At 34.8% G+C, this 12,702-nt stretch overlaps 1 protein-coding gene across 8 annotated transcripts in view; it reads right to left on the bottom strand.

The window, feature by feature from the left end:
- Window positions 1-12,702, bottom strand: part of hth (homothorax) — a 282,966-nt gene that overhangs the window by 246,255 nt on the left and 24,009 nt on the right. For all 8 annotated transcript variants that reach the window (XM_053757907.2, XM_053757911.2, XM_053757910.2 and 5 more), the window contains exon 3: window positions 9,283-9,424. In XM_053757907.2, the coding sequence (XP_053613882.1) occupies window positions 9,283-9,424 (142 nt within the window). The remainder of the gene's footprint in view (window positions 1-9,282; window positions 9,425-12,702) is intronic.

Here is a 12,702-nt window from a genome sequence, read left to right as displayed (position 1 = left end):
GACATTACACTAGGTAGGTATATTAAAAAAGGGAATTTTCTAGCAAATTATCTAGTCTAGAAATTACGGGGCAAAATGTTTGATCGGAAATTGATGTGATGAAATATTCAGAGGCAGGGGTTCTAACCGCCCCACTAAGGGTTGAAATGTTGATTGTATAATTGAATTCTAGTACGGTATTTTACATCATTGGTCAGATTCACATGGATATTATCATTATTATTTAATGTATCTTTTTTTATTATTCTTTTAATAATATATATACTAAATAAATTACTTTCACTAATATATATACTAAAATAATTTCACTAATACATAGGTAGTAGTAGTAGGTATATATTGTACATATTAGCCATAATATTTTTCAGTGATAAGTTTTGTTTATTTCCAAAAATAGTTTGCAAAAATGTTTCATTCGGTAAGTTTTAATTACCCATTTTCACGTTGAGATATTAATATGTGAGCATGTCAGAGCGAAACAACGAAACAACTATTTATTTATTTTTGTATATTTTCGTAATTTTGTATATATTTATGTATAGGTACTCAAATTCGGTTGATTGAAATTGGTGAGGCGATTCTCATAACGACTATTTGTTCTTTCTCTAAAAACAAGGAACGCTTAAAACTTTGAAAAAAGAAACGTAATCCCCGAGCGCGTTACGGTATTTTGAAATTTCAAAAATAGAACATTCGACATTCGAAATTCGTTTTTTTGCGATAACGTTATTCATAACACGGCAGATGGTTTTTAATCCTTGTTACTGCTTGAAGAACGCATCCATATTAGTAAAAATAATCTTTTGTCCGCTATTTCACATGCAGGATTAAGACACGGTTATATTCATAGTTTGGATTAATTTTTTATGGTCCTAATAGGGGGTGAGGCCGTCAAAACACATTTTTAATGTTATGTTATGAATAGATAGATTTTGTAAATGTTATTATACGGATCTACCCTACATATCGGAACGAATATTTGATAAGGAAAGTTTGATACTTTTCACAGGAATTATAACAGGCTGAATGGAAAGCTAATTTCGATATCAAAAGTACGATTTCTTGTTAAATGCTAACATTTTTTAAAGTGGAAGTGGCTTTTGAATTAATTGCACCAAAATAAAGGCCAGAGAACTTCGTAACAACCTTCGAATAGTCATCAAAACAGAAATTTGTCAACTCGCCTAGGTATTAAATTAAAAATGGTTACTTGCCTCAATACTCTACTCGTCGAAGCCTACATATCAATTACAAAATAGGTGTTTCCTACAACTATACATCTAACCTTGTAGGTAAAAACTCCCTAATCCACGTCAGCTGCTTCTGACTGGTCACCTCCCTCGCCCCCTACCCCTAACCTACCCTTATTTACACCCAAATTCCATTGAACTCTCACACAACAGTAAACAGTAACTTCAAGAGCTCAAAAAATACTGGCCGTTAAGACATAAAACCAATTTACGAAGACCTCTTTCGATGTTCCAATTATGAATACTTTATACGAATTTTCGAATACATGAGAGGACAAGAAGGTCTAATTATATTGGTCCTCGCTACAGCCCTCCTGTCAAATACATAATGAGTGTGGTTTTTTTTTCTTTATTATTATATTGGGAATTTATACTTGTACAGTGAAACGATCGATGGCTTGGTTTAATGATTTTAGCTGAAATTTGTGATACGGTGGCTAATTTGTTTTGTAAATTGATACTTTTTTGACTATGATTTTATATTTATTTTCTTTCTACCGCATATTTTTTTTTAGAAATTATCTTGTACATTCCTATTTCTATGTTCTTCTATTATATATCGTATTTATTTCAATGTCAACTCACTTGACAAAATGTCAATAATATACAAATTTATGCCAATCGAAGTGTATTTATGTGTTGTGCAAAACACATATCTAAAGACATGCATCGTACGTATGCAACAGTTAATGATACTTACGAGGATGAGGTAGTATGACGATTACATTGCTTATTCCGTAGGTTGTTGACCATTTTGACCATATACATATATTAGTCCCGGCTTCGCTCGGGTAAAAACATATAAATTCCTTCCTCAGGAATCACTCTATCAATTGGTGAAAATCCTATGAAAATCCGTGCATAAGTTTTTGAGTTTATCGCGAACAGACAGAGATGCAGACAGACATACGCGGTAGAGGACTTTATTTTATCTAATATGTAAGTATAACAACAAAATAAAGGAAAATAACAACGTCCTTGGAACTGAATTACATTAATATCAATTATTTTTTGAAATAAGAATTCGACAAATTTCAAAAATACTGGCCATCAGTACTTATTAAACGCATCGAATACACACTGGCCGCATCTTTGTGACCGCTTTAAATTTAAAAAATGAAGCGCACCGGACAGTCGGGCATACTTGCATGGGATCGAGCGAAATCGGGAGAGCGACGCGAAGTGTTGCGCGGAATTCGCCCGCGACCATCAATAATTGCTGCGCTTATTCATATACAGGGTGTTCTGTTTTTATTAATTTATTTTAGTCACACATTTTTTTTTCTATTTCAATGTAAACATAATCTCATCAAAGATTTACCGTGCATCGGAATGTGCCATCTTAGTTTTAAGCAAATGTGTATTGTATTTATGTTTTCACATGATTTTATTTAGCTTGTCTCATGCGTCAGTATGACTTCGTATAATCATATCTTTCAAGCTACATTTTACCTAATTTATTCATTTATTTAAAAACTGTATTACAAAAATACATATAATTAAAAAAATATGTACAAAAGATTAATTTAACGTATAATTACCCACTAATGGATACTATACCGCTTGTCCTACAGATTTGAAACATTTTACATCTCTACAGTTACAATGACAATGCTTTATAAGGATAACCCTGGTGGGGCGGCCAGGATCGGCTCCCGAAAATCTACGACATTACTGAGCATCAAAACTGACAGTGACAGTCCGTCTAGTTTCGATTTTCATTGACTGTTTCTCTTTCTATCCAAAGTTTGGCTGGAAGTAATTGCATTAGCGATAAATCCGCCTTTGCACTCATTATGTTTGAATATCTTGTTGTAACTTATAACTCCTTTATGTGAACGGCGCAATAAAGAGTTTATCTATCTATCTATCTATCTATATATAAATAAATATGTAAGTGTACCTACAATTAAATTTTCAGTTGAAATATAAAAATTCAAAGGTGATTTACCGACAAATCATTTGACTATTAATAAACCAATAAAGAGTCGGCATGGCAGTAAATCTTACATAATTGCATGCATCTTGCTTGAAGGTTAATTACATAATAACTGACTGCAAAGAAATTTATCAGTCATAATGTACTAAGTATGTTTCGATAGCTGTACACTAGCTTATGCCATCGTAATACGAAAATGCCTGTCGCACTAACAGTTACTGAATACCGCTATTCTAGTACTGATTTACATATGAGTGTTACCATCATCAATCAATATTTTTTTATGGTGAAAATTAAATTCCAATTACTCATATTCAGGACACCCTGTACCACAAAAGCGCGCACCTAGTGTATTTATGTCATTATTAACCGGTGCGAATTAATACTCATTTGGCGTCCATTTTTATCGCGACTTCTGACGCATCTGACGTGCAAAAAATCGCCATACCACGATCGGCAGCGGTGCCGCCGCTTTTTGTCGCAAGTCTGCGGCGCGCCGAGCGAGCCGACCAAAAACGGAACGTCGAAGAGTTTACAAGAAAACAGACATTTTATCACGAATATATGTACGAATATACCTAGCCAGTATTTTGTTTGTTGTATAACGGAACGTTACTTAATTTTAAATTCGGAATTCTAACTTTGTTTCAAAGTTAGATTAGATTTAATTTGTAACTGTTCCAAGTTTGAATCTATTGATTTCACACGCGCTGACCTTGTATTGTCGTACAGTTTATATATTTTTTATTGTTTTTTTTTTTCAAGTAAAATTAACTTTGATGTCAACGAAGAGCTGGTTATGTGAAGTCGTTGCAGGAATGCGATGAAAGAATAAATGTTTAGTTCATCGGCATATTAATGCGGTTCTAAGCGAGAAAAAACGCGACGCGAGTCAGGACGACGCGCCGTGTCAGCCATTTAATTGAGTGGCGCACGCTATCGCATGGTGCAAGCAACTGGGCCTCAATCACTACGCAAAGGTTAAGCAAACTTTAGTACAGTCACCTACAAGTCACGTTAACCTAACCGCTATGCTAAGGCAATATTGACGAATTTGCAATGAATTTTAAGTTAATCTGCAATTGACCGTACATTTACAATTCTATCATTAATGATATAATTACCACTCATATTCGCTTCTAGATCAAATAGATTAATTATACGAACTTCAATTGCAATTAGTAAAAGGCATTCGTCTTCATTTTTAAAACGTAAGATTACCCGATCGATTAAAACCAGCTGATAGTGTGTACGTCTGTGACAGCTGAATAACCAATCAATTATGTCAGTTATCATGCCGAGATTTCATTAGCTGCAGCAATGAAGGCCGCATACGAAGTTCATTGCATTTTTAATGGCCATCTCCTTTTAAAGAACTCACATTTGTACTGTTATCGTGTTGTTACAAAAGAAATATATCGGCAAAAAGAGATTCCACTTCCATTTCGTCCATTTCTTCGCTGGCAAACGAAATTACTGTCGTATTTTTAACTTCCCTTTTGTTTAGTTTAATCTCTTTTAGCCTTTCAGTTATTTTTCTCTCGTTTCCCACGTAAATTCGTTGAGAAATTGAAAGTATTTTCGATACAATTTCATCCACAAACGAACCCGAAACAAGATGCGTAAGGAATTCCAAACGGCAAAAACCACTCGATGGGGACGATAAAACGAAATCGCCGATGCATCGTCGAAAAAAAATGCAAGTGCTGCGTGCGAGCGAGATACAAAAAACGTATCGTATCGCGGTTCCACTCTAGCGCGCGCGGCTAATGAATATTGTGCAGTGCGCAGACGCAGCTGCGCGAAACGTCCGCAGATCGATCCGCCATTATTTATTTTATTTCGGCGCGAAACGCTGAATTGGATCATTGACAAAGAAGTTAAATTGCGCATCCAAATCCCGTGACAATTGACAATCGTAGCGTTAAACGAAACGTGGACAGATGTAAACAAATACACAATGCATCTATGACGTTGAAAATGTCATGACATTTTTTCTTTCAGCGCGATGTGCCGCTAGTGTTGGCGATTGCAAGGGAGCTAAATCAATATGCACTACTTCTTGGCTGACAACAGATGAGCAACGAGTATATAAATCGACTAATAAACGATGTAAATCACGAGATATCTACAAATAGATCAACTAGAAGCTGCACCGTGCGTGCGTTCATCCATTGAGACTATGTTTTTTATCCGGCGCTACTTGCTCCGTGTAATTATGACTGGTGATTAAATGTTAGGAAAACGTACAGTAAATATCACTCAGTCATATTTATCGCGTTCTAATCTCACATTAAAACATCCACATTGATTATTCTACAATGATACTGCCATAAACTTTTTAACGATTGCAGATTAGGTAGAAATTCTAGTATTGTGGTCTTTGTGAGAATCAGTGCAGTAATGAGCAAACAGAGATAAAAGTATTTTACAGTATAAAATGGTTTGTGACCAAGTTGGAAATTAAGATAAAAAGATAATGGCAAAGAACTTTGTGAAAAAAATGTTTAAAAGACAAAGTGAAATAATTAGTTATTTGATAGTCATTAATCGCTGTAAGTAGGTTTAATGACTGTGAGAATTTATTTTGTGTGAACTGACTTAACTATGTAGAGTTAATGCTCGCCTGCAGTGGCAACGGATCCACTCCCGCGCACAATTGCCTCGAACATGGAAACGAAACGCGAAACAGGTTAAAACGAGATGAAGCAATTTAATGTAATAAAGCAAAATATATTTGCTTGAATACCAAAAGTAATTGATAATTATATCTCCTTCTATAGGCAAAACGTGATGTTGTTTCGATAATAAATAACATTGGAATGAACATTATGGATGCGGTATTTCTTATTACATATGATGTTGAACGCTGTACAAATATAATAATCGAATTTGTAGGACCTGTTTTCACTATACTGATAAAATTCGTTATAGTCGCATCAATACTATAAAATTTCTCCGGATTTCAATTAAAATTCTCGGAATTGCTTTCCTCTCTCTCATTAACACGGGCAACACTGCCCATTACGCTTCGTTCCATTAAATATGACTGTTTTTATTCACACCAGGCTGTTTTTACAATATGACAGCAAATTTATCAATATTATTAAGATATAATAAGACAATATAAATATAATGTATTTAATTCTCGTCTTTTATAAATTGTAAGCCATTGTTGACCAATCAACTGAAATATATTTAACTTTTCAATTTATTTTTCTGGTTTATTTTTGTTTAGAATTCTTATCTTGTTTATTTATTTTTAATATTATCGCTATCATCAAGGGCTATTGGAATGCACTTCCCACTGAACCCCGGACAAACAGGCGAGTCATCAGTAAGTGGCCAGCGCTCCATGCTTCTATAACAACACAGATGTTATCATTACTATTTTCGGCTCTTACCTTCTATGAAATTATATTACTGGCCACATACCATATATTTGTTCTAAAAACACCACGCCTTCCTGATTGGAATAATATTTACTCTTAAAAACATTAAAGATAGTCAATGTTAATATTGCAAATTAAAATCGTTGAAATGTCAACGCACTCGAGTCGTTCGCATCACTAGTGAAGCGCCTCTTGTATCGATGACAGTAAAGGATGACAGTATCACAACTAAACCGATCACTCGGCCACTGAGAGCAAGCACTATATCAATCACCCGTTCCACAATCGTACGCATGCCACTTAAATAAATTTATAACATATTAAGTACTTCGAAAATAAACACTTTACCGTTTATGATTTATTTCGTGTGCCGATGAATTATGGACGTCACTTATTAACAGTGTTAGAGCGGGAGGGGCTAATTTTTATCTCTTTTTGCGGCGATTTCACGTGCCACCGCTACCGATAAACGTTTTATTGGAGTAATTAAAACAAACCGATTAGCCTTCGTGCGCGTTACGTGTCTATAATGCCGAACAGATGATAAATGTGACATTTTAGCATGTAATATGAATGCGATAAGTTTTATAGCACTATCGGTTACCCACCTGTCAACACACAGATTTGGAAAAATGCAGTCTATTTGTAACTGTCACTTCGCGGTATTACATTTTCTGATTTAATATTATCATTAAGTTTCTAAAAGATAAATTTCATATTTACTGTAGAATTAAAATTGCAAATTGTATAAATTTATATATTTAAATACTCCTACACAATAATTTATAGAGATGGTCAGTTCCATGACTCTAAAATTATCTATTCAAAGTTATCTAAGACAGGTCCCAGTCAGGTCAGTTGGTCACGTCTTCTTGCTATAACGCAACTATAAATACAATTTAATTTCAATAATGACTATAAGATGAAGTCTTTGACTGATAACATATCAATAATGTTATTGTAACTTTAAAAGTGAAATTTAATATGCACGCACGCTCTTACAAAGTCACTTCCGCATGTTTTATTTTTTGACAGCTGAAGATGTTCTTTTTTTAAAAAATTGCACATCACTGTCAGCGCAATGTAAACGGCTATTATGCCTATTGTGTTAAATAAAAAAAGAAAAAAGAACCCACAAAGAAGTTGCGGTATTACAAATTTGTAATATAAATTACGAGGCCCTTGATTGTTGGTTTGTATCCAGATTACCTGTTTTACAACCGAATTGTTATAAAATGACTCCATTTATGAGGGCTTTTTTGTCGTTCAAATAATAGGTGTTACCATGCTGATTTCCCTTGTCATGTTATTACGTGGACCGCGTAATGAATATTGGTTAAGTGTATTAAATCTACTTTCTATATGGAACTGGCAACTTTTTCTGTCAATGTTTTTTTTTTCTTTATCGGAGACAGGACTTTGACCTTCCAAGAAACATCGCCTTAGTTTTAAAGGGACATTTTTTGCTCCACCGGACATAGGATTATATTTTGAAACAGAGTATTGTTATTCGAATTCTGTTTCACATAAATCACTATCCTTTTTTACTACCTGAGAAACTTACTTTTAAATTGGCAGTTACAGCTTTCATTTTTATTATTGCAATTATGTTATCATAACAGTCGTTAAATTAATTCGTGCGTAGACAATTCCCCGTGTTATCGTAACGCTATGAAAATTAATAAACGCATTTCGAATCGATTTAAGTCGCTACCAATTTTACTCAAAAATCAATTTCGATTATCGAACTTAATGCATAGCAAATGGCAATTCTCGAAGTAATCGATAAAGCACAATCGATTTGACGTAGATTGCTAATTACGGTTTATAGTTATTAAAGAAATTGCTTACGTCTGATTTACGACAACGGTCCGCCATGCTGCGACATTTTAATATCAGAATGAGTGCGCGCGCTTTTTTCTTTTTTTTTTTAACTTTTTAAATTCTGACGGCATGGGGCGGCAGGTGCGCGCGTACCAAGTTATTCCATCCGGCATCTCCGTATAATTTTTAATTCGTTTGCGTATGAAATTGGAAAAATGTGTTTTATATACTCGATTTTTCCGTTTTAGATTTTTTATTCGCAGTAATGTCTCAATTGGAAAATGTTAATTACTGGTTTTAATTACAGCCGGCAAAAAGGTTGCAATGCGGTGATTTGATTTATAAAGGCATGTATGTGGCACGATCGGTATTTTTTCGTCGTAAAAGGAAATATCGGCATTTGGACTCGAGTTAAATATCTGGTCTTTTAGGGGCAACTATTTTAATCGCAACTGTTACATTCAATTAATGATATTAAAATTTTTAATCTGACAGCCCACAGAAGTACTGATTGGCAAGAGGTGGCATAGAAGTTATTAAAATGACTGACGTCGATTTTTCGACTGTCTGTCGCACTAGTGTGACAAGAATGTTTTCTCCACTGTCACGCTATTATGACGAATAAACTAAGAACTAAGCATCATATTCTCGATAAGTGTAACAGAGAGGACTGTTTATCGTCACTGTCGCACTATCTAGTTACCCGAGTCTACTCAATAAGAAGTAGACTTTTAATTACATATATATGAACTGAACCTTAGCACACGAACTTTTAATTAATGTTGCTTAATGTTGCTGACGTTCCAACGACCTTCCAGCCGCCGTGGTCGCGGCGCGAAAGTTTATAAAAAGTAAAGATTTTATGACTGGTGTTTACCTGTTTACTGAAGACCGCAATGTCCTCGTTGAAGGACTCTGACGAGCAGACGTCTCCCCCCGCGACCCCCGGGTCCCGGGGCGTGCACGTGGCCAGTTCGCACTTCTCAAAGATCAGCGCCAGGAGTGGGAACAAGGGATGCCTGGAATTTTCCAATTTAGGATTAGTTAATACAATGATTGTTGTTGATGTTTATTTTGTTGATAACGCGGTAGGTAGTCGTGATGACATGCGTTTAGACGACCTGTATGAAATCTGACACCAGTGTTGGCGATTGACACAATCGAAAAGAAGGAAGGTACACTGAATTAGATGACAGTCAACCGGGCGTGAACCCTGTTTAAATCTTTAAGGCTAATATAGTGACAAATTTCTAATGAAGTTCTGAGCTTGATGTTCCGTTAGACTTTTACAAGTAGGGTTGTCGTCAGACAGACAGACTAATTAGTAAAAGTTATAGTCACACAAGATACTTTGACGTCACACATCATATATTTTAGTTAGCGTTGTCCGCAGCTTCGCCCGCCACCCGTTATTGACCTCGGGTCATTGACTATATCCATTCTATTTGACGATCTCGGTTGCGCAGTGGTAAAGTGCTTGCCTCTGAACCGAGAGGTCCCGGGTTCGATCCCCGGTCGGGTCATGATGGAAAATGATCTTTTTCTGATTGGCCCGGTTCTTGGATGTTTATCTATATATGTATATGTTATAAAATATAGTATCGTTGAGTTAGTATCCCATAACACAAGTCTAGAACTTACTTTGGGGCTAGCGCAATCTGTGTAATTCGTCCTAATATATTTATTTATTCATTCAAAATGTCATCAAAATCGCAAAGGCGGTTTAGCCGTGACAGACAGACTTTGGCATTAATAATATTAGTATTGATATGGATTTATCAATATGTTATGCCGTATTGAACCCAGGTCGCCTGGTCATCACACCAATAGCATAATATAATACAATAAACAATAAAAACAAAATACACCGTGAAAGTTCGCGTCATGAAGCGACCTCCGCATCAGATGATCTTGGACGTGATGGAGATACCATCATTATGGTGCAGGTACAGTCAGTCTAGCCAGTCAAGTGAGGATAGACCTTTATGTCAAGGGAATAGATGCGAATTTGCAATGAATTTTGGCACTTGTCACTACTGTCGACCGTAGCGCGTGGACACAGTAGCAAATATTGTAATATATTGTATTTGTAAAAACAGATGATTCTGTATGAATAAAGGCCTCATTTTTGTATGAATTTTTGTATTTTTCCACTGAATAGATTTTTTGGTAGACTATATCGACACATTTTGATAATATTTCTTAAGGAAAATCCTTTCAGGAAGATAGACTGGTAAGTACTTGGATTAAAAAGTCAATTTAATTTTCTATAATAAAATAAGCTTATTAAAAATGTGTATACTATAGTTTAGTATAGCATCAGTCAAAAAGGAAGGCAGCAAAATTTAATTTAAAAAAAAATAACAATGCGTTTACTACATGTCAAAATAATTGAAACAAAAGACACATTTCAAATCAAATGTGATCGACGTATTGCTTTGTGATTGAAAAGTAGTGTACTTGTACGATTATTATTGATAATGAATTACCTAGTTAAAAACTTTCGTACGACTATTTTTAATTTATTCCATATGTAGGTACCAGATTAACAAAGACATTGAAAGTGATATTAGCGCGCTACGATAATGTCACCTCTGCTATTCATACTTTTTGACATCCCCGTCAAATGACCTCAAACGTGACGTAGATATTCATCATTATAATGCCAAAGGATTGTGGTTCCATCGACGGCGGTTCACTAAAATATTACATAATTTCCACACCGTACTTAATGAAATATCGTACTTTATATATTTATTGTGTCACTATTCCTACTATTATTTATTGTCGATAGACTTTACATAATTATGTACTTACCACAATAAATTGTCAAATCTGACACTAGTGATAGCAATAACGAACTCGATAAGAAAGAAGTTGACAACCGTAAGTAATTATTTCTGTCAAATTTATTTTGATTAATACCTAATATTTATTTTTGCAATGTAATTGTAACTTACTAGCCTTTCCATGATCAAGCAGCCATAAATTGATATGATGGTTAACAAATATTTTTAAATCAATATCTCGGATATGATAAAACTAGGAGAAAACCTATATTGACAAAAAAGCGAAATATATATATCCATTCACGTGTAAATAAAAATGTAAAACGAAACATTAATTGTTACGCTCGAGAGGTTCCAATGAAAATTAAAAGTCAGCCATTGCTTCGGGCGCGCAATTATAAATACAAATTACCACAAATTTATATCAGGCATTATTATTTGTATAGAGAAAAAACACAGGAAGTAATTGAAGGAAAACAAACAAGGAAAGTGAGTTATTGCATGATTGAAAACTTATACAAAAAAAGGATCGTTTAATTTTCTGTTCCGAATTTAAACGAAAATCAACAAAAGTTGTTCGAGATTTAAAAATATTGCGCTCCTTTAAATACACAATTAAAATAAGAACTGACCTGACATACCATGTTGGCAAACTTTTCTCTTTTAATTTTACCCTAACGACATTGTAGCTGGCTGGCCAGAAAATACATTGTCAACCATAGATCACAAATACAAAGACACATCACCCGCTCCGTTACACATGAAAGACGCTTGCACTCGCACCACAAGCTCCTTGAAGTTTCTTGACAAGTTTTCATCTGATAACTCTGAGATCGCGGTAAATGGTAGCTTAAGTGCTAAACGTTGCGCTTTGGACGTATCTATCTACAATCTTGAACAATAAAGGGGTTTTCATGCCAGAGATAGGGTGACTAAGAATTGTATTTGTAAGTTGAGTATTGGTCTATTGTTTATGAATATCTGCTATCTAAAATGACCGTAACCTCCAATCAATATTGGAGATAATGGCTGCAATAAAGCTTAAAAACAAACAAAATCAGAGATAACATAGAACAATGACGCACATAGAAAATATATAGATAATCAAACATTTGGATACTTTTTGCGTAAAACAGAACGTGAAGTACTAGTTATCTATCCTGTATTGGCTTCATTTTATTTTAATTAATTTCATTATGGAGCTAATGTATACCTACCTGAATACCTACATACCAAAAATATAGTATATTATTATTAAATCTTCCAAATCATCATAAATTGTTGCCCCCTATATAAAACACATGCATGGGATTTCAACAGCTATCATCCATGCAATAACTCCGAGGTAGCATACAGAGTCGAGGTGAATTTGAGCTTTATGTCTTATGATATAGAGCCCAATGAAAGCTGCAACAGAGCACATCTATGAACAGCAGCCGTTCTAATTCCAAATAGAGAAAACCGCTGCGTGACGCGTATGTATCAACCTGTCGCAGTCACACACCACC

The sequence above is a fragment of the Plodia interpunctella genome, chromosome 17 (assembly GCF_027563975.2).
Source record: "Plodia interpunctella isolate USDA-ARS_2022_Savannah chromosome 17, ilPloInte3.2, whole genome shotgun sequence".
Taxonomy (NCBI): Eukaryota; Metazoa; Arthropoda; class Insecta; order Lepidoptera; family Pyralidae; genus Plodia; species Plodia interpunctella.
Note: the sequence above shows the minus strand (reverse complement) of the source record. Positions and strands in the feature narration are given on the sequence as shown.